Source organism: Oncorhynchus clarkii, chromosome 2 (genome assembly GCF_045791955.1).
Source record: "Oncorhynchus clarkii lewisi isolate Uvic-CL-2024 chromosome 2, UVic_Ocla_1.0, whole genome shotgun sequence".
Taxonomy (NCBI): Eukaryota; Metazoa; Chordata; class Actinopteri; order Salmoniformes; family Salmonidae; genus Oncorhynchus; species Oncorhynchus clarkii.
In genome coordinates, this window is record NC_092148.1 from 90,653,090 (window position 1) to 90,680,589 (window position 27,500).

Here is a 27,500-nt window from a genome sequence, read left to right on the forward strand (position 1 = left end):
TGGAGAGGAGGAAGGGAAAGAGGGGAATGAGAGGAGGGAGGGAGATGAGAGAAGGGAGGGAGATGGAGAGGAGGGAGGGGATTGTGAGGATGGGAGTGGAATGAGAGGAGGGAGGGGAATGAGAGGAGGAGGGAGATGAGAGGAGGGAGGTAGATTTGAGGAGCGAGGTAGGGAGATGGAGAGGAGGAAGGGAAAGAGGGGAATGAGAGGAGGGAGGGAGATGAGAGAAGGGAGGGAGATGGAGAGGAGGGAGGGAGATGGAGAGGAGGGAGGGGATTGTGAGGATGGGAGTGGAATGAGAGGAGGGAGGGGAATGAGAGGAGGAGGGAGATGAGAGGAGGGAGGTAGATTTGAGGAGCGAGGTAGGGAGATGGAGAGGAGGAAGGGAAAGAGGGGGATGGAGAGGAGGGAGGGGGATGTGAGGAGGGAGGGGAATGAGAGGAGGGAGGGGGATGGAGAGGAGGGAGGGAGATGGAGAGGAGGGAGGGGAATGAGAGGAGGGAGGGGAATGGAGAGGAGGGAGGGGAATGAGAGGAGGGAGGGAGATGAGAGGAGGGAGGGGATGGAGAGGAGGGAGGTAGGGAGATGGAGAGGAGGGAGGGAGATGGAAAGGAGGGAGGGGGAAGAGAGGAGGGAGGGAGATGGAGAGGAGGGAGGGAGGGGGATGGAGAGGAGGGAGGGGGATGAAGAGGAGGGAGGAAGATGGAGAGGAGGGAGGGGGATGGAGAGGAGAGAGGGGGATGGAGAGGAGGGAGGGGATTGAGAGGAGGGAGGGGGATGAAGAGGAGGGAGGGGAATGAGAGGAGGGAGGGAGATGAGAGGAAGGAGGGGATGGAGAGGAGGGAGGGAGATAGAGAGGAGAGAGGGGGATGGAGAGGAGGGAGGGGGATGGAGAGGAGGGAGGGGAATGAGAGGAGGGAGGGAGATGAGAGGAGGGAGGGGATGGAGAGGAGTGAGGTAGGGATATGGAGAGGAGGGAGGGAGATGGAAAGGAGGGAGGGGGAAAAGAGGAGGGAGGGAGATGGAGAGGAGGGAGGGGAATGGAGAGGAGGGAGGGAGATGGAGAGGAGGGAGGGAGGGGATGGAGAGGAGGGAGGGGGATGGAGAGGAGGGAGGAGATGGAGAGGAGGGAGGGGATGGAGAGGAGGGAGGGGAATGAGAGGAGGGAGGGAGATGAGAGGAGGGAGGGGGGTGGAGAGGAGGGAGGGGGATGGAGAGGAGGGAGGGGATGGAGAGGAGGGAGGGAGATGAGAGGAGGGAGGGGATGGAGAGGAGCGAGGGAGATGGAGAGGAGGGATGGGATGGAGAGGAGGGAGGGGGAGATGGTGAGGAGGGAGGGGATGGAGAGGAGGGAGGGGGGAGATGGAGAGGAGGGAGGGGGGAGATGGAGAGGAGGGAGGGGGGAGATGGAGAGGAGGGAGGGGATGGAGAGGAGGGAGGGAGGGGATGGAGAGGAGGGAGGGAGGGAGATGGAGAGGACAGCATTGTCTCCCTGATCTCTCTGTCTTTCAGCTGTCAAACAAACAAGGAGACAAAACATACCATTACACTACCCCCCCCTCCACCACCACCACCACCACAGACACACATCTATGGGCACTAGCATACCATTACACTACCCCCCCACCACAGACACACATCTACGGGCACTAACATACATGCAGACAGACATGCTGTCATTCACGTCCCTGAGGCGTTAGTGTGTAATATCCAGTCTCTTGTTTGATTACATGTTCCTGTCGGGTATGAGAACCCCTCAGGAGCCTATCTGACAGCTACTCGCTAACAACGCACGCATGCACGCACGCACGCACACACACACACACACACACACACACACACACACACACACACACACACACACACACACACACACACACACACACACACACACACACACACACACACACACACACACACACACACTACCCGCATGCACCACAGATGCTGTGTACTTATATATAACTACTACTACCTTAATGTTGAGTCTACAAAATGCATTCACACACCATTCATTTACATACACGTATATACACAGACATGACCACTTCTCCGCAGGGCTTCAGTAGCCTCCACTCCTCTCCAAACCCCAGGACACGTTTACTCTCCTCTCCTCTCCTCTCTTATCCTCTCCTCTCCTCTCCTCTCCTCTCCTCTCCTCTCCTCTCCTCTCCTCTCCTCTCCTCTCCTCTCCTCTCCAAATCCCAGGACAAGCTTCCTCTCCTCTCCTCTCCTCTCCTCTCCTCTCCTCTCCTCTCCTCTCCAGGCACCAGTACAAGTCTCATCTCCTCTCCTCTCCTCTCCTCTCCTCTTCTCTCCTCTCCTCTCCAGGCCCCAGTACAAGTCTCCTCTCCTCTACAGTTCCCTGTACAAGTCTCCTCTCCAGGGACCAGTACAAGTCTCCTCTCTTCTCCAGGCCGCAGTACAAGTCGCCTCTCCTCTACAGGCCCCTGTACAAGTCTCCTCTCCAGGGCCCAGTACAAGTCGCCTCTCCTCTCCTCTCCTCTCCTCTCCTCTCCAGGGCCAAGTACAAGTCTCCTCTCCTCTACAGGCCCCAGTACAAGTCTCCTCTCCAGGCCCCAGTACAAGTATCCTCTCCTCTCCTCTCCTCTCCTCTCCTCTCCTCTCCTCTCCTCTCCAGGCCCCAGTACAAGTCTCCTCTCCTCTCCAGGGCTCAGTACAAGTCTCCTCTCCTCTACAGGCCCCTGTACTAGTCTCCTCTCCAGGGCCCAGTACAAGTCTCCTCTCCTCTCCTCTCCTCTCCTCTCCTCTCCTCTCCTCTCCTCTCATCTACAGGCCCCTGTACAAGTCTAATCTCTAGGCCCCTGTACAAGTCTCCTCTCCTCTACAGGCCCCAGTACAAGTCTCCTCTCCAGGCCCCAAGTACAAGTCTCCTCTCCAGGGTCCAGTACAAATCGCCTCTCCTCTCCTCTACAGGCCCCAGTACATATTTCCTCTCCTCTCCTCTACAAGCCCCAGTACAAGTCTCCTCTCCTCTCTACGCCCCTGTACAAGTCTCCTCTCTAGGCCCCTGTACAAGTCTCCTCTCTAGGCCCCTGTACAAGTCTCCTCTCCTCTACAGGCCCCAGTACACATCTCCTCTCCTCTCCTCTCCACTCTTCTCCTCTCCAGGCCCCAGTACATGTCTCCTCTCCTCTCCACTCTTCAGGCCCCAGTACACATCTCCTCTCCAGGCCCCAGTACATATTTCCTCTCCTCTCTAGGCCCAAGTACACATCTCCTCTCCTCTCCACTCTTCTCCTCTACAGGTCCCAGTACACGTCTCCTCTCCAGGCCCAAGTACACATCTCCTCTCCAGACCCCAGTACACATCTCCTCTCCAGGCCCCAGTGCACATCTCCTCTCCAGGCCCCAGTGCACATCTCCTCTCCAGGCCCCAGTGCACATCTCCTCTCCAGGCCCCAGTGCACATCTCCTCTCCAGGCCCCAGTGCACATCTCCTCTCCAGGCCCCAGTGCACATCTTGTCTCCCCTGCTCTCCACTCTTCTCCTCTTCAGGCCCCAGTACACATCTCGTCTCCTCTGCTCTCTACTCTTCTCCTCTTCAGGCCCCAGTACTCTTCTCCTCTCCTCTTCAGTCCCCAGTACTCTTCTCCTCTCCTCTCCAGGCCCCAGTACACATCTCGTCTCCTCTGCTCTCTACTCTTCTCCTCTTCAGGCTCCAGTACTCTTCTCCTCTCCTCTTCAGGCCCCAGTACTCTTCTCCTCTCCTCTCCAGGCCCCAGTACACATCTCGTCTCCTCTGCTCTCTACTCTTCTCCTCTTCAGGCTCCAGTACTCTTCTCCTCTCCTCTTCAGGCCCCAGTACTCTTCTCCTCTCCTCTCCAGGCCCCAGTACACATCTCGTCTCCTCTGCTCTCTACTCTTCTCCTCTTAATGCCCCAGGACACGTCCCTTCATACATTTCCCAATTACAATTAAAAGCTCATTTTGGTCTTACAGCTCACTCTCTCTCTGCATCCTGTTGGTAATCTTGATCAATATGGTGAATTACAGAAGGGACGAGTGCCAGATCTGTTTGTATCCATTCTTTAACCCTACTTCCAATACAGTACCCTATGGGCCCTGGTCAAAAGTAGTGCACTATATAGGGATATGGTATAATTTGGCACACAAACACAGTGTAATTGTCTGATTGATCTTCCATGTGGAGGACCAGCTGTGATTGTGGTGTATTCAGAGAATAGAGTAATGAGAGAGAGAGAGAAATAGAGAGAGAAGGGAGAGAGAATGGAGAGACAAGGATGAGAGAAGGGAGAGAGAAGGGAGAGAGGGGGAGAGAAGGGAGAGAGGAAGAGAGAAGGGAGAGAGAAGGGAGAGAGAAGGGAGAGAGGGAGAGAGAAGGATAGAGAGAGATAGAGAGGGAGAGAGAAAGGAGAGAGGGAGAGAGAAATGAGAGAGGGAGAGAGAAGGGAGAGAGGGAGAGAGAAGGGAGAGAGAGAGAGATAGAGAGGAACAGGAAAGGCAGATAGAGAGATAGAGAGAGAGAGAAAGGTATAGAGAGAGTATAAGAGAGAGAGAAAGAGAGAAAGATATACAGTTGAAGTCTGCAGTTTACATACACCTTAGCCAAATACATTTAAACTCAGTTTTTCACAATTCTTGACAACTAATCCTAGTAAAAATTCCCTGTCTTAGGTCAGTTAGGATCACCACTTTATTTTAAGAATGTCAAATGTCAGAATAATAGTAGAGAGAATGATTTATTTCAGCTTTTATTTCTTTCATCACATTTCCAGGGGGTCAGAAGTTTACATAAACTCAATTAGTATTTGGTAGCATTGCCTTTAAATTGTTTAACTTGGGTCAAACGTTTCAGGTAGCCTTCCACAAGCTTCCCACAATAAGTTGGGTGAATTTTGGCCCATTCCTCCTGACAGAGCTGGTGTAACTGAGTCAAGTTTGTAGGCCTGCTTGCTCGCACACGCTTTTTCAGTTCTGCCCACACATTTTCTACAGAATTGAGGTCGGGGCTTTGTGATGGCCACTCCAATACCTTGACTTTGTTGTCCTTAAGCTATTTTACCACAACTTTGGAAGTATGCTTGGGGTCATTGTCCATTTGGAAGACCCATTTGTGACCAAGCTTTAACTTGCTGACATGTCTTGAGATGTTGTTTCAATATATCCACATCATTTTCCTCTCTCATGTAGCCATCTATTTTGTGACGTGCACCAGTCCCTCCTGGAGCAAAGCACCACCACAACATGATGCTGCCACCCCCATGCTTCACAGTAGGGATGGTGTTCTTCAGCTTGCAAGCCTCCCTATTTTTCCTCCAAACACAACAATGGTAATTTTGGCCAAATAGTTCCATTTTTGTTTTATCAGACCAGAGAACATTTCTCCAAAATGTACAATATTTGTCCCCATGTGCAGTTGCAAACCATAGTCTGGCTTTTTTAGGTTTTGGAGCAGTGGCTTCTTCTTTACTGAGCGGCTTTTCAGGTTATTTCAGGACTCGTTTTACTGTGGATATAGATACTTGACAACTAATCCTAGTAAAAATTCCCTGTCTTAGGTCAGTTAGGATCACCACTTTATTTTAAGAATGTCAAATGTCAGAATAATAGTAGAGAGAATGATTTATTTCAGCTTTTATTTCTTTCATCACATTTCCAGGGGGTCAGAAGTTTACATAAACTCAATTAGTATTTGGTAGCATTGCCTTTAAATTGTTTAACTTGGGTCAAACGTTTCAGGTAGCCTTCCACAAGCTTCCCACAATAAGTTGGGTGAATTTTGGCCCATTCCTCCTGACAGAGCTGGTGTAACTGAGTCAAGTTTGTAGGCCTGCTTGCTCGCACACGCTTTTTCAGTTCTGCCCACACATTTTCTACAGAATTGAGGTCGGGGCTTTGTGATGGCCACTCCAATACCTTGACTTTGTTGTCCTTAAGCTATTTTACCACAACTTTGGAAGTATGCTTGGGGTCATTGTCCATTTGGAAGACCCATTTGTGACCAAGCTTTAACTTGCTGACATGTCTTGAGATGTTGTTTCAATATATCCACATAATTTTCCTCTCTCATGTAGCCATCTATTTTGTGACGTGCACCAGTCCCTCCTGGAGCAAAGCACCACCACAACATGATGCTGCCACCCCCATGCTTCACAGTAGGGATGGTGTTCTTCAGCTTGCAAGCCTCCCTATTTTTCCTCCAAACACAACAATGGTAATTTTGGCCAAATAGTTCCATTTTTGTTTTATCAGACCAGAGAACATTTCTCCAAAATGTACAATATTTGTCCCCATGTGCAGTTGCAAACCATAGTCTGGCTTTTTTAGGTTTTGGAGCAGTGGCTTCTTCTTTACTGAGCGGCTTTTCAGGTTATTTCAGGACTTGTTTTACTGTGGATATAGATACTTTTGTACCTGTTTCCTCCAGCATCTTCACAAGGTCCTTTGCTGTTGTTCTGGGATTGATATGCACTTTTCACACCAAAGTACGTTCATCTCTAGGAGACAGAGCGCGTCTCCTTCCTGAGCGGTATGACGGCTGCGTGGTCCCATGGTATTTATACTTGCGTACTATTGTTTGTACAGATGAACGTGGTACCTTCAGGCATTTGGAAATTGCTCCCAATGATGAACCAGCCTTGTGGAGGTCTACAATTATTTTTCTGAGGTCTTGGCTGATTTCTTTTGATTTTTGATGACAAGCAAAGTGAGTTTGAAGGTAGGACTTGCAATACATCCACAGTTACACCTCCAATTGATTCAGATGATGTCAATTAGCCTATCAGAAGCTTATAAAGCCATGACATAATTTTCTGGAATTTTCCACGCTGTTTAAAGGCACAGTCAACTTAGTGTATGTAAACTTCTGACCCACTGGAATTGTGATACAGTGAATTATAAGTGAAATAATCGTTTTTGGAAAAACTACTTGTGTCATGCACAAAGTAGATGTCCTAACCGACTTGCCAAAACTATAGTTTGTTAACAAGACATTTGTGGAGTGTTTGAAAAACGAGGTTTAATGACTCCAACCTAAGTGTATGTTAACTATGTATGTAAATATATATATACTGTTCATTTGTATTGTTTATTTCACTTTTGTATATTATCTACCTCACTTGCTTTGGCAATGTTAACATATGTTTCCCATGCCAATAAAGCCCCTTGAATTGAATATATATATATATATATATATATATATAGAGAGAGAGAGAGGGAGAGGGAGAGGGAGAGAGACCTCTCAGAGAGACAGAGGCAGAGAGAGAGAGAGAGAGAGAGAGAGAGACAGAGAGAGACAGAGAGACAGAGAGAGAGAGAGAGAAAACAACATTTATAGTGGAGTGGAACACTCCCATCTCAGTCTGGGGTTCAATCCAGCCTTCCAAGTTTATAGTCTCCCTCTCTGTTTATTCAATTATGTAACTCTAACTGGCAATAACCAAAAAGACTAAGTCAAACAAAGATAAACCCCTTGAATTGAATTGAATTGAGAGAGTAAGAGATAGAGAGAGAGAGCGAGAGAGAGAGAGAGAGAGAGAAAGAGATAGAGAGGGAGGAGAGAGAAATGGAGAGAGGGAGAATGAGAGGGGTGGGAGAGATAGAGAGGGTACCTATCTGAAGAGCACTAGCAAGAGATGTAAAGGACATGGAGGTGTGATGACTTGCAATATTTATCTTTGACAATCAGGTAAAGACAGAACACATATGACCACAGACAGACAGATATGGGAGAAAAAAATCACAGCCCCTTCTCCCTAGAGTATAGTACCATTTCATTTTATAGTGCCAGTTTAATTGATGTCAACCTACCTTCCTTTTTTTAATCTCATGGTCCTATTTCATCAAGCGTTGATAATGATCCAGACTCTAACAGCAGGTGTGTGATATGTCATACAGCTGAGGTTAGAATCCCAGGAGGGGGGCATGCGGATATTGATTTGACCCTGTGGTGCATGTCTGGTTAGGTGCGGGTAGACTGTGTGCGGTGTAATGGATGGGGCTCAGGGGTCAGGGGTCAGGGTTAGACCTGATGAGATGTCCAGGGCATGAGTTAGTACAGAGCTGTGAAAAAGTATTTGCCCCCTTTCTGATTTTCTATTAAAAAAAATAGTTTTGCGTATTATTGACACTTGTTATCAGATCTATAACCACAATCTAATATTAGATAAAGAGAACCCCGAGTGAATCAATAATCACATTTTTATATTTTTTTATACTTATTTAATTTATTATTTAATAAACAAAGTTTACACTCAATAACTGGTTGTGCCACCTTTCAGCTGCAATGACTGCTACCAAACGATTTCCTGTCATTGTTCATCAGTCTCTCTCGTCGCTGTGGAGGAATTTTGGTCAACTCTTCCACACAGAACTGCTTTAACTCAGCAACATTTTGTGGGTTTTCAACCGTAATACAAGAGGTAGTATATACCTGGCCTTTGTCGTGTTCCTCTCAGATACCTAGCCTTTTTCGTGTTCCTCTCAGATACCTGGCCTCAGATCAGCACTGGGACTTTGAGAAACAAACAGACTGTGTCCCTGTTGCTCAACACATTTAGCCCACTGTGCCTAGTAGTAGTGATAGCTGTCCTAGTAGTAGCGATAGCTGTCCTAGTAGTAGCGATAGCTGTCCTAGTAGTAGTGATAGCTGTCCTAGTAGTAGTGATAGCTGTCCTAGTAGTAGTGATAGCTGTCCTAGTAGTAGTGATAGCTGTCCTAGTAGTAGTGATAGCTGTCCTAGTAGTAGTGATAGCTGTCCTAGTAGTAGTGATAGCTGTCCGAGTAGTAGTGATAGCTGTCCTAGTAGTAGTGATAGCTGTCCTAGTAGTAACGATAGCTGTCCTAGTAGTAGCGATAGCTGTCCTAGTAGTAGCGATAGCTGTCCTAGTAGTAGCGATAGCTATCCAAGTAGTAGCGATAGCTGTCCTAGTAGTAGCGATAGCTGTCCTAGTAGTAGCGATAGCTGTCCTAGTAGTAGCGATAGCTGTCCTAGTAGTAGTGATAGCTGTCCTAGTAGTAGTGATAGCTGTCCTAGTAGTAGTGATAGCTGCCCTAGTAGTAGTGATAGCTGTCCTAGTAGTAGTGATAGCTGTCCTAGTAGTAGTGATAGCTGTCCTAGTAGTAGTGATAGCTGAAACAGGTTTTAGGAGGGGCTCTGAAAGACACTTCATGGGGGTGTCCACTGAAAGTTGACTAGCAACAACAACTGTAATCTAAAAGACACCCACCATGAGCACCCATCTGATCTGTCCAAGGAGAGGCAAACAAAATAAAAGCCCACACCAAACATAAACACAGGAAGCAAAGCAAAAAGTGGAGCAAATCTAAAACAGGGAAGATCAGATAAAGGATTGGAGACTGAAGGTGTTATAGGGATCGGCGTTCTGTCAACAGGGACAGTTGTCGATCATCCAGCTCCTTGTGTCAGGATCGCAGACTTTAGAGAAACAACAAATGTTGGTACATACAGTCTTATATCGGCTGAAAGCTTAAATTATTGTTAATATAACTGCACTGTCCAATTTACAGTAGCTATTACTGCGAAAAATGCCATCCTATTGTTTGAGGAGAGCTCCTAAAAACAAAACACTTTTTTTCACAGCGAGAGGTTTGATAAATTCACCTCTGAAGGTGAAACGTTTTTCTTACATTCTGAAATCTTGCTCTGATTTATCATCCAAAGGGTCCTAGAGATAACATGAAGTGTCGTTTAGTTCTAACTGAATACGACCCTGTCCCTGATGGGACGTAACAGATGGCAGCAGAATCATCAGCACCAGCAGTATAATTACAGACTGGGCTTCATTCCTTTTCAATTAGTGCTAACGAGACAAATGACTGTGTGTGTGTGTGTGTGTGTATGTGTGTGTGTGTGTGTGTGTGTGTGTGTGTGTACGTCTGCCTTCCCCCTCTAATTCTACTTCTCATTTATTAAAAAAATGTGTCTGATCTGTGACAAAATACAGGTAGCACAACCACAACTGTCCAATTGCACAGGCCTACACACACACACACACACACACATACCACACACAGCATGCCATCACATAAACTCCTCTCCCCAGGGAGAACTTTGGGAGCGAGTCACGCATGCAGTCATTAATGCAATCTCCATCCTAACAGCTGCCTAGATGTGTTCTGCAGAGAGCGAGTGTATATTTCCCTCTCTCTCTCTGTGTGTGTGTGTGTGTGTGTGTGTGTGTGTGTGTGTGTGTAACCATTAGAGGTCACTACTACTGGAGTTAGGTCAATACACTATTACTGTGTGTGTGTGTGTGTGTGTGTGTGTGTGTGTGTGTGTGTGTGTGTGTGTGTGTGTGTGTGTGTGTGTGTGTGTGTGTGTGTGTGTGTGTGTGTGTAACCATTAGGGGTTTTGTTGTGTTGCCTAATTTCACTGAGAGAAATCAGACACTTGCACAAACAGACCACCTGGAAATCATCCTACACGCTCAAGGAGCACGCACACACACACACACACATACACACACACACACACACACACACACACACACACACACACACACACACACACACACACACACACACACAGTAATAGTGTATTGACCTAACTCCAGTAGTAGAGACCTACTAACTCCAGCAGTAGTGAACTAACTCCAGTAGTAGTGACCTACTAACTCCAGTAGTAGTGACCTACTAACTCCAGTAATAGTGAACTAACTCCAGTAGTAGAGACCTACTAACTCCAGTAGTAGTGACCTAACTCCAGTAGTAGTGACCTACTAACTCCAGTAGTAGTGATCTAACTCCAGTAGTAGTGATCTAACTCCAGTAGTAGAGACCTACTAACTCCAGTAGTAGTGACCTACTAACTCCAGTAGTAGTGACCTACTAACTCCAGTAGTAGTGACCTACTAACTCCAGTAGTAGTGACCTACTAACTCCAGTAGTAGTGACCTACTAACTCCAGTAGTAGTGATCAACTAACTCCAGTAGTAGTGACCTACTAACTCCAGTAGTAGTGACCTACTAACTCCAGTAGTAGTGACCTACTAACTCCAGTAGAAGTGACCTACTAACTCCAGTAGTAGTGACCTACTAACTCCAGTAGTAGTGATCTAACTCCAGAAGTAGTGATCTAACTCCAGAAGTAGTGACCTACTAACTCCAGTAGTAGTGACCAACTAACTCCAGTAGTAGTGATCTATCTCCAGTAGTAGTGACCTACTAACTCCAGTAGTAGTGACCTAACTCCAGTAGTAGTGATCTAACTCCAGTAGTAGTGACCTACTAACTCCAGTAGTAGTGATCTAACTCCAGTAGTAGTGATCAACTAACTCCAGTAGTAGTGACCTACTAACTCCAGTAGTAGTGACCTACTAACTCCAGTAGTAGTGACCTAACTCCAGTAGTAGTGACCTACTAACTCCAGTAGTAGTGAACTAACTCAAGAAGTAGTGACCTACTAACTCCAGTAGTAGTGACCTACTAACTCCAGTAATAGTGAACTAACTCCAGTAGAAGTGACCTACTAACTCCAGTAGTAGTGACCTAACTCCAGTAGTAGTGAACTAACTCCAGTAGTAGTGACCTACTAACTCCAGTAGTAGTGACCTACTAACTCCAGTAGTAGAGACCTACTAACTCCAGTAGAAGTGACCTACTAACTCCAGTAGTAGTGACCTACTAACTCCAGTAGAAGTGACCTACTAACTCCAGTAGTAGTGACCTAACTCCAGTAGTAGTGACCTAACTCCAGTAGTAGTGACCTACTAACTCCAGAAGTAGTGACCTACTAACTCCAGTAGTAGAGACCTACTAACTCCAGTAGTAGAGAACTACTAACTCCAGTAGTAGTGACCTAACTCCAGTAGTAGTGAACTAACTCCAGTAGTAGTGAACTAACTCTAGTAGTAGTGACCTACTAACTCTAGTAATATTGACCTACTAACTCTAGTAGTAGTGACCCAGCTCTAGTAGTAGTGACCTACTAACTCCAGTAGTAGAGACCTACTAACTCCAGTAGTAGAGACCTACTAACTCCAGTAGAAGTGACCTACTAACTCCAGTAGTAGTGACCTACTAACTCCAGTAGTAGTGACCTACTAACTCCAGTAGTAGTGATCTAACTCCAGTAGTAGTGATCAACTAACTCCAGTAGTAGTGACCTACTAACTCCAGTAGTAGTGACCTACTATCTCCAGTAGTAGTGATCTAACTCCAGTAGTAGTGATCAACTAACTCCAGTAGTAGTGACCTACTAACTCCAGTAGTAGTGACCTACTAACTCCAGTAGTAGTGACCTACTAACTCCAGTAGTAGAGACCTACTAACTCCAGTAGTAGTGATCAACTAACTCCAGTAGTAGTGACCTACTAACTCCAGTAGTAGAGACCTACTAACTCCAGTAGTAGTGATCAACTAACTCCAGTAGTAGTGACCTACTAACTCCAGTAGTAGTGACCTACTAACTCCAGTAGTAGTGATCTAACTCCAGTAGTAGTGACCTACTAACTCCAGTAGTAGTGACCTACTAACTCCAGTAGTAGTGACCTACTAACTCCAGTAGTAGTGACCTACTAACTCCAGTAGTAGTGACCTAACTCCAGTAGTAGTGATCTATCTCCAGTAGTAGTGACCTACTAACTCCAGTAGTAGTGACCTAACTCCAGTAGTAGTGATCTACTAACTCCAGTAGTAGAGACCTACTAACTCCAGTAGTAGTGACCTACTAACTCCAGTAGTAGTGATCTAACTCCAGTAGTAGAGACCTACTAACTCCAGTAGTAGTGACCTACTAACTCCAGTAGTAGTGATCTAACTCCAGTAGTAGTGATCTAACTCCAGTAGTAGAGACCTACTAACTCCAGTAGTAGTGACTTACTAACTCCAGTAGTAGTGACTTACTAACTCCAGTAGTAGAGACCTACTAACTCCAGTAGTAGTGACCTACTAACTCCAGTAGTAGTGATCAACTAACTCCAGTAGTAGAGACCTACTAACTCCAGTAGTAGTGACCTAACTCCAGTAGTAGTGACCTAACTCCAGTAGTAGTGACCTAACTCCAGTAGTAGTGACTTACTAACTCCAGTAGTAGTGACCTACTAACTCCAGTAGTAGTGACCTAACTCCAGTAGTAGTGACCTAACTCCAGTAGTAGTGACCTAACTCCAGTAGTAGTGACCTAACTCCAGTAGTAGTGACTTACTAACTCCAGTAGTAGAGACCTACTAACTCCAGTAGTAGTGACCTAACTCCAGTAGTAGTGACCTAACTCCAGTAGTAGTGAACTAACTCCAGTAGTAGTGACCTACTAACTCCAGTAGTAGTGAACTAACTCCAGTAGTAGTGCTCTAACTCCAGTAGTAGTGACCTAACTCCAGTAGTAGTGACCTAACTCCAGTAGTAGTGAACTAACTCCAGTAGTAGTGAACTAACTCCAGTAGTAGTGACCTAACTCCAGTAGTAGTGACCTAACTCCAGTAGTAGTGACCTAACTCCAGTAGTAGTGACCTAACTCCAGTAGTAGTGACCTAACTCCAGTAGTAGTGACCTAACTCCAGTAGTAGAGACCTACTAACTCCAGTAGTAGTGACCTAACTCCAGTAGTAGTGACCTAACTCCAGTAGTAGTGACCTAACTCCAGTAGTAGAGACCTACTAACTCCAGTAGTAGTGACCTAACTCCAGTAGTAGTGACCTAACTCCAGTAGTAGTGAACTAACTCCAGTAGTAGTGAACTAACTCCAGTAGTAGTGACCTAACTCCAGTAGTAGTGACCTAACTCCAGTAGTAGTGACCTAACTCCAGTAGTAGTGACCTAACTCCAGTAGTAGTGATCTATCTCCAGTAGTAGTGACCTACTAACTCCAGTAGTAGTGAACTAACTCCAGTAGTAGTGACCTACTAACTCCAGTAGTAGAGACCTACTAACTCCAGTAGTAGTGACCTACTAACTCCAGTAGTAGTGATCTATCTCCAGTAGTAGTGACCTACTAACTCCAGTAGTAGTGACCTAACTCCAGTAGTAGTGATCTATCTCCAGTAGTAGTGACCTAACTCCAGTAGTAGTGACCTAACTCCAGTAGTAGTGACCTACCTAGTGGATTAGTAGTATAGTGAAAGGTTAGGTGTCAAACTGTGATGTCTCACTATTTCCCTCCTAAACCTACCTTTACCGTGGGCTAGCTGACTCAGCTGGCCTTTTCATTCCCATCTCCCTCTCCCACTGTCTTTATAAATGTTTCTCTGTCTGTGATTTTCCCTCTCTCTCTCTCTGTTTCATCCCTCTCTCTTTTTCCTACCTCCCTCCACACTTGTTGGTGATTTACAGCTTGGTAACAATAATCAGTCAAAATGCAATCAGCAGCTGTTACTGGAGAGGGCCAGAAGAGGAGGAGGAGAGATATTTCAATAACCCTTCGTTAGCAAAGTCAAAGAAACATAACTACAAAGTTTAGAGTTAGAGACAGACAGGCAGACAGACAGACAGACAGGCAGGTAGGCAAACAGACAGACAGACAGACAGACAGACAGACAGACAGACAGACAGACACTGAGCAGTGGCTGAGATTTACAGTTGAATTCAAAAGTTTACATACACCTTAGCCAAATACATTTAAAGTCAGTTTTTACAATTCCTGACATTTAATCCTAGTAAAAATTCCCTGTCTTAGGTCAGTAAGGATCACCACTTTATTTTAAGAATGTGAAATGTCAGAATAATAGTCAAGAGAATGATTTATTTCAGCTTTTATTTCTTTCATCACATTCCCACTTTGTCAGAAGTTTACATACACCCAATTAGTATTTTGTAGCATTGCCTTTAAATTGTTTACCTTGGGTCAAACGTTTTGTGTAGCCTTTCACAAGCTTCCCACAATAAGTTGGGTGAATTTGGCCCATTCCTCCTGACAGAGCTGGTGTAACTGAGTCAGGTTTGCAGGCCTCCTTGCTCGCACACACTTTTTCAGTTCTGCCCACAAATCTTCTATAGGATTGAGGTTAGGGCTTTGTGATGGCCACTCCAATACCTTGACTTTGTTGTTCTTAAGCTATTATGCCACAACTTTGGAAGTATGCTTGGGGTCATTGTCCATTTGGGAGACCCATTTGCGACCAAACTTTAACTTCCTGACTAATGTCTTGAGATGTTGCTTCAATATAGCCACATACTTTTCCAACCTCATGATGCCATCTATTTTATGAAGTGCACCAGTCCCTCCTGCAGCAAAGCACCCCCAGAACATGATGCTGCCACCCCTGTGCTTCCCGGTTGGGATGGTGTTCTTCGGCTTGCAAGCCTCCCCCTTTTTCCTCCAAACATAATGATGGTCATTATGGCCAAACAGTTATATTTTGGTTTCATCAGACCAGATGAGTCCTCGTGTGTGTGTGTGTGTGTGTGTGTGTGTGTGTGTGTGTGTGTGTGTGTGTGTGTGTGTGTGTGTGTGTGTGTGTGTGTGTGTGTGTGTGTGTGTGTGTGTGTGTGTGTGTGTGTGTGTGTGTGTGTGTGTGTGTGTGTGTGTGTGTGTGTGTGTGTGTGCGTGTCTTCTACTATTTGTTCAGAAGGTATCCCATCCAACCACCACTATCCTGCGGCAATACGTTACCTAAACACCGCTGTCCTCCTGAACAACAACCCCACCCCTTTACCCTCTCCAAAGGTCAGTGATTCGCTGCGTCCATGACTGCTATGAAATAAAGCCCAGGATTGGCCAACCCTGTGTCCTTCATCACAAGCCTGGAGCTGAAATGCTCCCTCTGCATTAATATGAAAGCCAGTAACAGTTTTATGGGCAATATTGTATGTGTGTTCCTGCTGTCAACAGATTGCCATCAGACAGACAGACAGACCTACAGTATCAGACAGATGGCTGATGAAGTGTCTGTGAGGTGTTACTGTGGAGGAAACTCATTTGCTGTGTGGCTGTAAATTATACCGCTTAGAGAGAGTAAAGGCCTTGGAGAGAGGTGGGGAGGGAGAGAGGTGGGAAGGGAGAGAGAGATAGAGAGAGAGAGAGAGAAAGAGGGATAGAGAGAAACAGAAAGAGAGAGAGAGACAGAAAGAGAGTGAGAGAGAGAGATTAACTTTTTTTTTTTTATAAACTCCCATATCTACTGGGTGAAATTCCACAGTGTGCCATCACAGCAGCAAGATTTGTTACCTGTTGCCACGAGAAAAGGGCAACCAGTGAAGACCAAACACCATTGTAAATGTAACAGATGTGAAACTGCTAGCTAGTTAGCGGTGGTGTGCGCTGAATAGCGTTTCAATCAGTGACGTCACTTGCTCTGAGACCTTGAAGTAGTTGTTCCCCTTGCTCTGCAAGGGCCGCGGCTTTTGTGGAGCGATGGGTAACGATGCTTCGTGGGTGACTGTTGTTGATGTGTGCAGAGGGTCCCTGGTTCGCGCCCGGGTATGGGCGAGGGGACGGTCTAAAATGATACTGTTACATTGGTGCCGTGACCCGGATCACTGGTTGCTGCGGAAAAGGAGGAGGTCAAAAGGGGGGTGAGTGTAACGGATGTGAAACGGCTAGCTTAGTTAGCGGTGTGCGCTAAATAGCGTTTCAATCAGTGACGTCACTTGCTCTGAGACCTTGAAGTAGTGGTTCCCCTTGCTCTGCAAGGGCCGCGGCTTTTGTGGAGCGATGGGTAACGATGCTTCGTGGGTGACTGTTGTTGATGTGTGCAGAGGGTCCCTGGTTCGCGCCCGGGTATGGGCGAGGGGACGGTCTAAAATGATACTGTTACATTGGTGCCGTGACCCGGATCACTGGTTGCTGCGGAAAAGGAGGAGGTCAAAAGGGGGGTGAGTGTAACGGATGTGAAACGGCTAGCTTAGTTAGCGGTGTGCGCTAAATAGCGTTTCAATCAGTGACGTCACTTGCTCTGAGACCTTGAAGTAGTGGTTCCCCTTGCTCTGCAAGGGCCGCGGCTTTTGTGGAGCGATGGGTAACGATGCTTCGTGGGTGACTGTTGTTGATGTGTGCAGAGGGTCCCTGGTTCGCGCCCGGGTATGGGCGAGGGGACGGTCTAAAATGATACTGTTACATTGGTGCCGTGACCCGGATCACTGGTTGCTGCGGAAAAGGAGGAGGTCAAAAGGGGGGTGAGTGTAACGGATGTGAAACGGCTAGCTTAGTTAGCGGTGTGCGCTAAATAGCGTTTCAATCAGTGACGTCACTTGCTCTGAGACCTTGAAGTAGTGGTTCCCCTTGCTCTGCAAGGGCCGCGGCTTTTGTGGAGCGATGGGTAACGATGCTTCGTGGGTGACTGTTGTTGATGTGTGCAGAGGGTCCCTGGTTCGCGCCCGGGTATGGGCGAGGGGACAGTCTAAAATGATACTGTTACATTGGTGCCGTGACCCGGATCACTGGTTGCTGCGGAAAAGGAGGAGGTCAAAAGGGGGGTGAGTGTAACGGATGTGAAACGGCTAGCTTAGTTAGCGGTGTGCGCTAAATAGCGTTTCAATCAGTGACGTCACTTGCTCTGAGACCTTGAAGTAGTGGTTCCCCTTGCTCTGCAAGGGCCGCGGCTTTTGTGGAGCGATGGGTAACGATGCTTCGTGGGTGACTGTTGTTGATGTGTGCAGAGGGTCCCTGGTTCGCGCCCGGGTATGGGCGAGGGGACGGTCTAAAATGATACTGTTACATTGGTGCCGTGACCCGGATCACTGGTTGCTGCGGAAAAGGAGGAGGTCAAAAGGGGGGTGAGTGTAACGGATGTGAAACGGCTAGCTTAGTTAGCGGTGTGCGCTAAATAGCGTTTCAATCAGTGACGTCACTTGCTCTGAGACCTTGAAGTAGTGGTTCCCCTTGCTCTGCAAGGGCCGCGGCTTTTGTGGAGCGATGGGTAACGATGCTTCGTGGGTGACTGTTGTTGATGTGTGCAGAGGGTCCCTGGTTCGCGCCCGGGTATGGGCGAGGGGACGGTCTAAAATGATACTGTTACATTGGTGCCGTGACCCGGATCACTGGTTGCTGCGGAAAAGGAGGAGGTCAAAAGGGGGGTGAGTGTAACGGATGTGAAACGGCTAGCTTAGTTAGCGCTGTGCGCTAAATAGCGTTTCAATCAGTGACGTCACTTGCTCTGAGACCTTGAAGTAGAGGTTCCCCTTGCTCTGCAAGGGCCGCGGCTTTTGTGGAGCGATGGGTAACGATGCTTCGTGGGTGACTGTTGTTGATGTGTGCAGAGGGTCCCTGGTTCGCGCCCGGGTATGGGCGAGGGGACAGTCTAAAATGATACTGTTACATTGGTGCCGTGACCCGGATCACTGGTTGCTGCGGAAAAGGAGGAGGTCAAAAGGGGGGTGAGTGTAACGGATGTGAAACGGCTAGCTTAGTTAGCGGTGTGCGCTAAATAGCGTTTCAATCAGTGACGTCACTTGCTCTGAGACCTTGAAGTAGTGGTTCCCCTTGCTCTGCAAGGGCCGCGGCTTTTGTGGAGCGATGGGTAACGATGCTTCGTGGGTGACTGTTGTTGATGTGTGCAGAGGGTCCCTGGTTCGCGCCCGGGTATGGGCGAGGGGACGGTCTAAAATGATACTGTTACATTGGTGCCGTGACCCGGATCACTGGTTGCTGCGGAAAAGGAGGAGGTCAAAAGGGGGGTGAGTGTAACGGATGTGAAACGGCTAGCTTAGTTAGCGGTGTGCGCTAAATAGCGTTTCAATCAGTGACGTCACTTGCTCTGAGACCTTGAAGTAGTGGTTCCCCTTGCTCTGCAAGGGCCGCGGCTTTTGTGGAGCGATGGGTAACGATGCTTCGTGGGTGACTGTTGTTGATGTGTGCAGAGGGTCCCTGGTTCGCGCCCGGGTATGGGCGAGGGGACGGTCTAAAATTATACTGTTACATAAATACAACCCATATTTATGCCTATTTATTTTATCTTGTGTCCTTTAACCATTCGTACATTGTTAAAACACTGTATATATATATATAATATGACATTTGTAATGTATTTATTGTTTTGAAACTTCTGTATGTGTAATGTTTACTGTTAATTTTTATTGTTTATTTCACTTTATATATTCACTTTATATATATTATCTACCTCACTTGCTTTGGCAATGTTAACACGTTTCCCATGCCAATAAAGCCCTTGAATTGAATTGAATTGAATTGAGAGACAGAAAAGAGAGAGAGAGAGAGAGAGAGAGAGAGAGAGAGAGAGACAGAAAGAGACAGAAAGAGAGAAAGAGAGAGGACAAGTGGAATTGTAGGAGTACTCACACAAGGTGCTTGGACTTGAGTAGCTTTTGATCAAATACACACACACACACACACACACACACACACACACACATAGTGGTATGTTGATACTTACAGGAAGTTGACACAGCCGGTGCCTGGAGGAGGAGCAATCCAGACGAAGCTGAGACTCGTCAAAGGCTGGTGGCTGACGTGAGACGTCACAACACTACATACAAACTGAGTCCCAAACTGATGCTGCTCTGGTATAACACCTGGGAGGAGGAGAGAGAGGGGAGGAGGGGAGAGACAGGAGGAGAGGAGAGGGGAGGAAGGGAGAGACGGGAGGAGGGGAGAGGGGGAGGGGGAGGAGAGAGAGGAGGAGGGGGTGAGAGGGAGAGGCGAGAGAGAGGAGGTGGGGAGAGGGGGGAGGAGTAGAGAGAGGAGAGGAGGGGAGAGAGGAGAGGAGGGGAGAGGCGAGATAAGGGAGGAGGAGAGAGAGGGGGGAGGGGAGAGACGGGAGGAGGGGAGAGAGGGGGAGTAGAGAGAGGGGAGGAGTAGAGAGAGGGGGAGGAGAGGGAGGGGAGAGGGGGAGGAGAGAGAGGGGAGGAGAGGAGAGAGAGGGAGGAGAGGGAGGGGAGAGGGGGTGGAGAGAGAGAGGGAAAGAGAGAGAAGGAGAGGAGAGAGAAGGGAGAAGGAGAGAGAGGGGAGGAGGGGAGAGACAGGAGGAGGAGAGAGAGGGGAGGAGGGGAGAGAGAGGGGGGAGGATAGAGAGGGGAGGAGAGAGAAGGAGAGGAGAGAGAAGGGAGGAGTAGAGAGAGGGACGGATTTGAGAGACGGGAGGAGGAGAGAGGGGAGGAGGGGAGAGAGGGGGAGGATAGAGAGGGAAGGAGTAGAGAGAGTGGGAGGAGATAGAGAGAGGAGGAGAGAGAAGTAAGGAAGAGAGAGGGGGGAGGACAGAGGCGGAGGAGAGAGAGTGGACGAGGAAAGAGAAGGGACGAGGAGAGAGATGGGAGGAGGAGAGAGAGCGAGAGGGGAGGAGGAGAGAGAGAGGAGGAGAGAGGCGGAGGAGAGAGAGGGGGGAGGAGAGAGATGGGAGGAGGAGAGAGAGAGAGAGAGAGGGGAGGAGAGACAGGGGGGAGGGAGAGAGAGTTAGTGAGAGCATTTTCATTTCGAGTGGCGTCAATTCACAAAACATTTTAGTATGTCACCGATGAGATTATGCTATGACTACCTAAGAGGGGATTTACATGACAACACATTTTCTTTCCGTTTGTTCTGTTTCAGAACAAAGACCTGAGCCACACAGGATTAAAGTCATGAAAGAATAAAACTCCCACAGTTTACTGAGTGCCATGTTTCGACCCAAGGTCTTCATCAGGCTGGAGGACTGGTGCTTGGCCAGTAGCCACACAGAGGAGAGACTAAGTTTGGATCTCAAATGGCACCCTATTCCCTGCATAGTGAACTACTTTCCCATAGGCTCTGGTCAAAGTAGTGCACTTTGTAGGGAATAGGGTGCCATTAGAAACCAGGTTCAACACCAGTTAACAAGACGTTACCAACAACCACAAATAAGACTTCACAAACATTCAACACTGGAGCTCCCCAGGGATGCGTGCTCAGTCCCCTCCTGTACTCCTTGTTCCCCCACGACTGCATGGCCAGACACGACTCCAACACCATCATTAAGTTTGCAGACGACACAACAGTGGTAGGCCTGATCACCGACAACGACGAGACAGCCTATAGGGAGGAGGTCAGAGACCTGGCCGGGTGGAATAACAACCTATCCCTAACGTAACCAAGACTAAGGAGATGTTTGTGGACTACAGGAAAAGGAGGACCGAGCACGCCCCCATTCTCATCGAGGGGGCTGTAGTGGAGCAGGTTGAGAGCTTCAAGTTCCTTGGTGTCCACATCAACAAAAAACTAGAATGGTCCAAACACACCAAGACAGTCGTGAAGAGGGCACGACAAAGCCTATTCCCCCTCAGGAAACATCAAATATTTGGCATGGGTCCTCAGATTCTCAAAAGGTTCTACAGCTGCAACATCGAGAGCATGGTTGTATCACTGCCTGGTACGTCAACTACTATGCCTCCGACCTCAAGTCACTACAGAGGGTAGTGCGTACGGCCCAGTACATCACTGGGGCAAAGCTGCCTGCCATCCAGGACCTCTACACCAGGCGGTGTCAGAGGAAGGCCCTAAACTGTTCTCTCTACTACCGCATGGCAAGCGGTACCGGAGTGCCAAGTCTAGGACAAAAAGGCTTCTAAACAGTTTTTACCCCCAAGCCATAAGACTCCTGAACAGGTAATCAAATGGCTAACCAGACTATCTGCATTGTGTGCCCTCCCCCAGCCCTCTTTTTACGCTGCTGCTACTCTCTGTTTATCATAGATGCATAGTCACTATACAGTCATGTACATACTACCTCAATTGGCCCGACCAACCAGTGCCCCTGCACATTGGCTAACCAGGCGATCTGCATTGTGTCCCACCACCCGGCCACCAACCCCTCTTTACGCTACTGCTACTCTCTATCCATCGTAGATGCATAGTTACTTTACCCATATCTACATGTACATACTACCTCAATCAGTCCGACTAACCGGTGTCTGTATGTAGCCTCTCTACTGTATATAGCCTCTCTACTGTATATAGCCTCTCTACTGTATATAGCCTCGCTACTGTATATAGCCTCTCTACTGTATATAGCCTCTCTACTGTATATAGCCTCTATACTGTATATAGCCTCACTACTGTATATAGCCTTTCTACTGTATATAGCCTCTCTACTGTATATAGCCCCTCTACTGTATATAGCCTCTCTACTGTATATAGTCTCTCTACTGTATATAGCCCCTCTACTGTATATAGCCTCTCTACTGTATATAGCCTCTCTACTGTATATAGCCCCTCTACTGTATATAGCCTCTCTACTGTATATAGCCTCTCTGCTGTATATAGCCTCTCTACTGTATATAGCCTCTCTACTGTATATAGCCTCTCTACTGTATATAGCCTCACTACTGTATATAGCCCCTCTACTGTATATAGCCTCTCTACTGTATATATTCTCTCTACTGTATATAGCCTCTCTACTGTATATAGCCTCTCGACTGTATATAGCCTCTCTACTGTATATAGCCTCTCTACTGTATATAGCCTCTGTACTGTATATAGCCTCTCTACTGTATATAGTATCTCTACTGTATATAGCCTCTCTACTGTATCTAGCCTCACTACTGTATATAGCCTCTCTACTGTATCTAGCCTCACTACTGTATATAGCCTCTCTACTGTATATAACCTCTCTACTGTATATAGCCTCTCTACTGTATATAACCTCTCTACTGTATATAGTCTCTCTACCCTATATAGCCTCTCTACTGTATATAGCCTCTCTACTGTATATAGCCTCTCTACTGTATATAGCCTCACTACTGTATATAGCCTCTCTACTGTATATAGCCTCACTACTGTATATAGCCTCTCAAACTGTATATAACCTCTCTACTGTATATAGCCTCTCTACTGTATATAGCCTCACTACTGTATATAGCCTCTCAAACTGTATATAACCTCGCTAATGTTATTTTCACTGTTTTTTTACTGTTGTTTTATTTATTTACTTACCTATTGTTCACCTGATACCTTTCTGGCACTATTGGTTAGAGCCTGTAAGTAAGCATGTCACTGTAAGGTCTACCTACACCTGTTGTATTCAGCATGTCACTGTAAGGTCTACCTACACCTGTTGTATTCAGCATGTCACTGTAGGTCTCCCTACACCTGTTGTATTCAGCATGTCACTACTCTCTATCCATCGTAGATGCATAGTTACTTTACCCATATCTACATGTACATACTACCTCAATCAGTCCGACTAACCGGTGTCTGTATGTAGCCTCTCTACTGTATATAGCCTCTCTACTGTATATAGCCTCTCTACTGTATATAGCCTCGCTACTGTATATAGCCTCTCTACTGTATATAGCCTCTCTACTGTATATAGCCTCTATACTGTATATAGCCTCACTACTGTATATAGCCTTTCTACTGTATATAGCCTCTCTACTGTATATAGCCCCTCTACTGTATATAGCCTCTCTACTGTATATAGTCTCTCTACTGTATATAGCCCCTCTACTGTATATAGCCTCTCTACTGTATATAGCCTCTCTACTGTATATAGCCCCTCTACTGTATATAGCCTCTCTACTGTATATAGCCTCTCTGCTGTATATAGCCTCTCTACTGTATATAGCCTCTCTACTGTATATAGCCTCTCTACTGTATATAGCCTCACTACTGTATATAGCCCCTCTACTGTATATAGCCTCTCTACTGTATATATTCTCTCTACTGTATATAGCCTCTCTACTGTATATAGCCTCTCGACTGTATATAGCCTCTCTACTGTATATAGCCTCTCTACTGTATATAGCCTCTGTACTGTATATAGCCTCTCTACTGTATATAGTATCTCTACTGTATATAGCCTCTCTACTGTATCTAGCCTCACTACTGTATATAGCCTCTCTACTGTATCTAGCCTCACTACTGTATATAGCCTCTCTACTGTATATAACCTCTCTACTGTATATAGCCTCTCTACTGTATATAACCTCTCTACTGTATATAGTCTCTCTACCCTATATAGCCTCTCTACTGTATATAGCCTCTCTACTGTATATAGCCTCTCTACTGTATATAGTCTCTCTACCCTATATAGCCTCTCTACTGTATATAGCCTCTCTACTGTATATAGCCTCTCTACTGTATATAGCCTCACTACTGTATATAGCCTCTCTACTGTATATAGCCTCACTACTGTATATAGCCTCTCAAACTGTATATAACCTCGCTAATGTTATTTTCACTGTTTTTTTACTGTTGTTTTATTTATTTACTTACCTATTGTTCACCTGATACCTTTCTGGCACTATTGGTTAGAGCCTGTAAGTAAGCATGTCACTGTAAGGTCTACCTACACCTGTTGTATTCAGCATGTCACTGTAAGGTCTACCTACACCTGTTGTATTCAGCATGTCACTGTAGGTCTACCTACACCTGTTGTATTCGGCGCAAGTGACAAATTAACTTTGATTTGATTTGATTAGACAATACAGACAAAATAAAATACCTGACAGGAAACACATTTAACATCCAGTTGATGCTTTCTACTTCCTGTCCAGTCATATGGTCTATCACATCAGCTGTAAAAAAAAAAAAAATATTGAAGATGAATTTACTTTTTGCCTGAGAAATATGGATTGGTAAAGAGTTCCATTCAGCTATGGCTCTATATAAAACTGTAGATTTAAGGCAATTTGTCCTTGGCTTGGGTTGTTTTAGCTGCCCTTAATTTGCCAGTCTGGTTTGGTGGTTATGCGTGTTGCTAGTATGTACTAATTGGCCTGAAAAATGCTGTGGTTTTTTGAAAAATCTGAAGACTAGATAGTAATTTGTTTCTAACGTGAAGCCATGACAGATTCTGAAGCATTTGGATAATATTCATACGGATCGAGCAATGAAGAGCTAATCTGGCTGCCCTGTTTTGAGCAATGAAGAGCTAATCTGGCTGCCCTGTTTTGAGCAATGAAGAGCTAATCTGGCTGCCCTGTTTTGAGCAATGAAGAGCTAATCTGGCTGCCCTGTTTTGTTTTGAGCAATGAAGAGCTAATCTGGCTGCCCTGTTTTGAGCAATGAAGAGCTAATCTGGCTGCCCTGTTTTGAGCAATGAAGAGCTAATCTGGCTGCCATGTCTTGAGCAATGAAGAGCTAATCTGGCTGCCCTGTTTTGAGCAATGAAGAGCTAATCTGGCTGCCCTGTTTTGAGCAATGAAGAGCTAATCTGGCTGCCCTGTTTTGAGCAATGAAGAGCTAATCTGGCTGCCCTGTTTTGAGCAATGAAGAGCTAATCTGGCTGCACTGTTTTGAGCAATGAAGAGCTAATCTGGCTGCCCTGTTTTGAGCAATGAAGAGCTAATCTGGCTGCCCTGTTTTGAGCAATGAAGAGCTAATCTGGCAGCACTGTTTTGAGCAATGAAGAGCTAATCTGGCTGCCCTGTTTTGAGCAATGAAGAGCTAATCTGGCTGCCATGTTTTGAGCAATTAAGAGCTAATCTGGCTGCCCTATTTTGAGTAATGAAGGGCTAATCTGGCTGCCCTGTTTTGAGTAATGAAGAGCTAATCTGGCTGCCCTGTTTTGAGCAATGAAGAGCAAATCTGGCTGCCCTGTTTTGAGCAATGAAGAGCTAATCTGGCTGCCCTGTTTTGAGCAATGAAGGGCTAATATGGCTGCCCTGTTTTGAGTAATGAAGAGCTAATCTGGCAGCCCTGTTTAGAGTGTTTTTGAGCTTAACCAGACAGTACTCTACGTGTGATAGGACCATGGATAGACCATTTAACTGGGCAGTACTCTAAGTGTGATAGGACCATGGATAGACCATATAACCGGACAGCACTCTAAGTGTGATAGGACCAGGGATTGACCATATAACTGGACAGTACTCTAAGTGTGATGGGACCAGGGACAGTACTCTAAGTGTGATAGGACCAGGGATTGACCATATAACTGGACAGTACTCTAAGTGTGATAGGACCAGGGATAGACCATATAACCGGACAGTACTCTAAGTGTGATAGGACCAGGGATTGACCATATAACTGGACAGTACTCTAAGTGTGATGGGACCAGGGACAGTACTCTAAGTGTGATAGGACCAGGGATTGACCATATAACTGGACAGTACTCTAAGTGTGATAGGACCAGGGATTGACCATATAACCAGACAGTACTCTAAGTGTGATAGGACCATGGATAGACCATATAACTGGACAGTACTCTAAGTGTGATGGGACCAGGGACAGTACTCTAAGTGTGATAGGACCAGGGATTGACCATATAACTGGACAGTACTCTAAGTGTGATAGGACCAGGGATTGACCATATAACTGGACAGTACTCTAAGTGTGATGGGACCAGGGACAGTACTCTAAGTGTGATAGGACCAGGGATTGACCATATAACCAGACAGTACTCTAAGTGTGATAGGACCAGGGATTGACTATATAACTGGACAGTACTCTACGTGTGATAGGACCAGGGATTGACCATATACCTGGACAGTACTCTAAGTGTGATGGGACCAGGGATTGACCATATAACTGGACAGTACTCTAAGTGTGATAGGACCAGGGATTGACCATATAACTGGACAGTACTCTAAGTGTGATGGGACCAGGGACAGTACTCTAAGTGTGATAGGACCAGGGATTGACCATATAACTGGACAGTACTCTAAGTGTGATGGGACCAGGGACAGTACTCTAAGTGTGATAGGACCAGGGATTGACCATATAACTGGACAGTACTCTAAGTGTGATAGGACCAGGGATTGACCATATAACTGGACAGTACTCTAAGTGTGATGGGACCAGGGACAGTACTCTAAGTGTGATAGGACCAGGGATTGACCATATAACTGGACAGTACTCTAAGTGTGATGGGACCAGGGACAGTACTCTAAATGTGATAGGACCAGGGATTGACCATATAACTGGACAGTACTCTAAGTGTGATGGGACCAGGGATTGACCATATAACTGGACAGTACTCTAAGAGTGATAGGACCAGGGATTGAATCACCTGATTCAATGTGCTAGATGTTACATACTCTGAACATTTTCTTGTAACAGCAATTCCCCTACCCTTACCTTATCCTGGCCCTTTTTTTCTCAATTTCCGCCTGAATTACGTGCCCAAAGTAAACTACCTGTAGTTCAGGCCCAAAGTAAACTACCTGTAGTTCAGGCCCAAAGTAAACTACCTGTAGTTCAGGCCCAAAGTAAACTACCTGTAGTTCAGGCCCAAAGTAAACTACCTGTAGTTCAGGCCCAAAGTAAACTACCTGTAGTTCAGGCCCAAAGTAAACTACCTGTAGTTCAGGCCCAAAGTAAACTACCTGTAGTTCAGGCCCAAAGTAAACTACCTGTAGTTCAGGCCCAAAGTAAACTACCTGTAGTTCAGGCCCAAGGTAAACTACCTGTAGTTCAGGCCCAAAGTAAACTACCTGTAGTTCAGGCCCAAAGTAAACTACCTGTAGTTCAGGCCCAAAGTAAACTACCTGTAGTTCAGGCCCAAATAAATCTACCTGTAGTTCAGGCCCAAAGTAAACTACCTGTAGTTCAGGAACAAAGTAAACTACCTGTAGTTCAGGCCCAAAGTAATCTACCTGTGGTTCAGGAACAAAGTAAACTACCTGTAGTTCAGGCCCAAAGTAAACTACCTGTAGTTCAGGAACAAAGTAAACTACCTGTAGTTCAGGCCCGAAGTAAATTGCCTGTAGTT

At 46.4% G+C, this 27,500-nt stretch overlaps 1 protein-coding gene across 1 annotated transcript in view; it reads right to left on the minus strand.

Moving 5' to 3' along the window:
• LOC139376078 (reelin-like) overlaps positions 1 to 27,500 on the minus strand; it is a 278,855-nt gene that overhangs the window by 140,544 nt on the left and 110,811 nt on the right. The window contains exon 3 of the mRNA XM_071118239.1: positions 19,272 to 19,410. Within this exon, the coding sequence (XP_070974340.1) occupies positions 19,272 to 19,410 (139 nt within the window). The remainder of the gene's footprint in view (positions 1 to 19,271; positions 19,411 to 27,500) is intronic.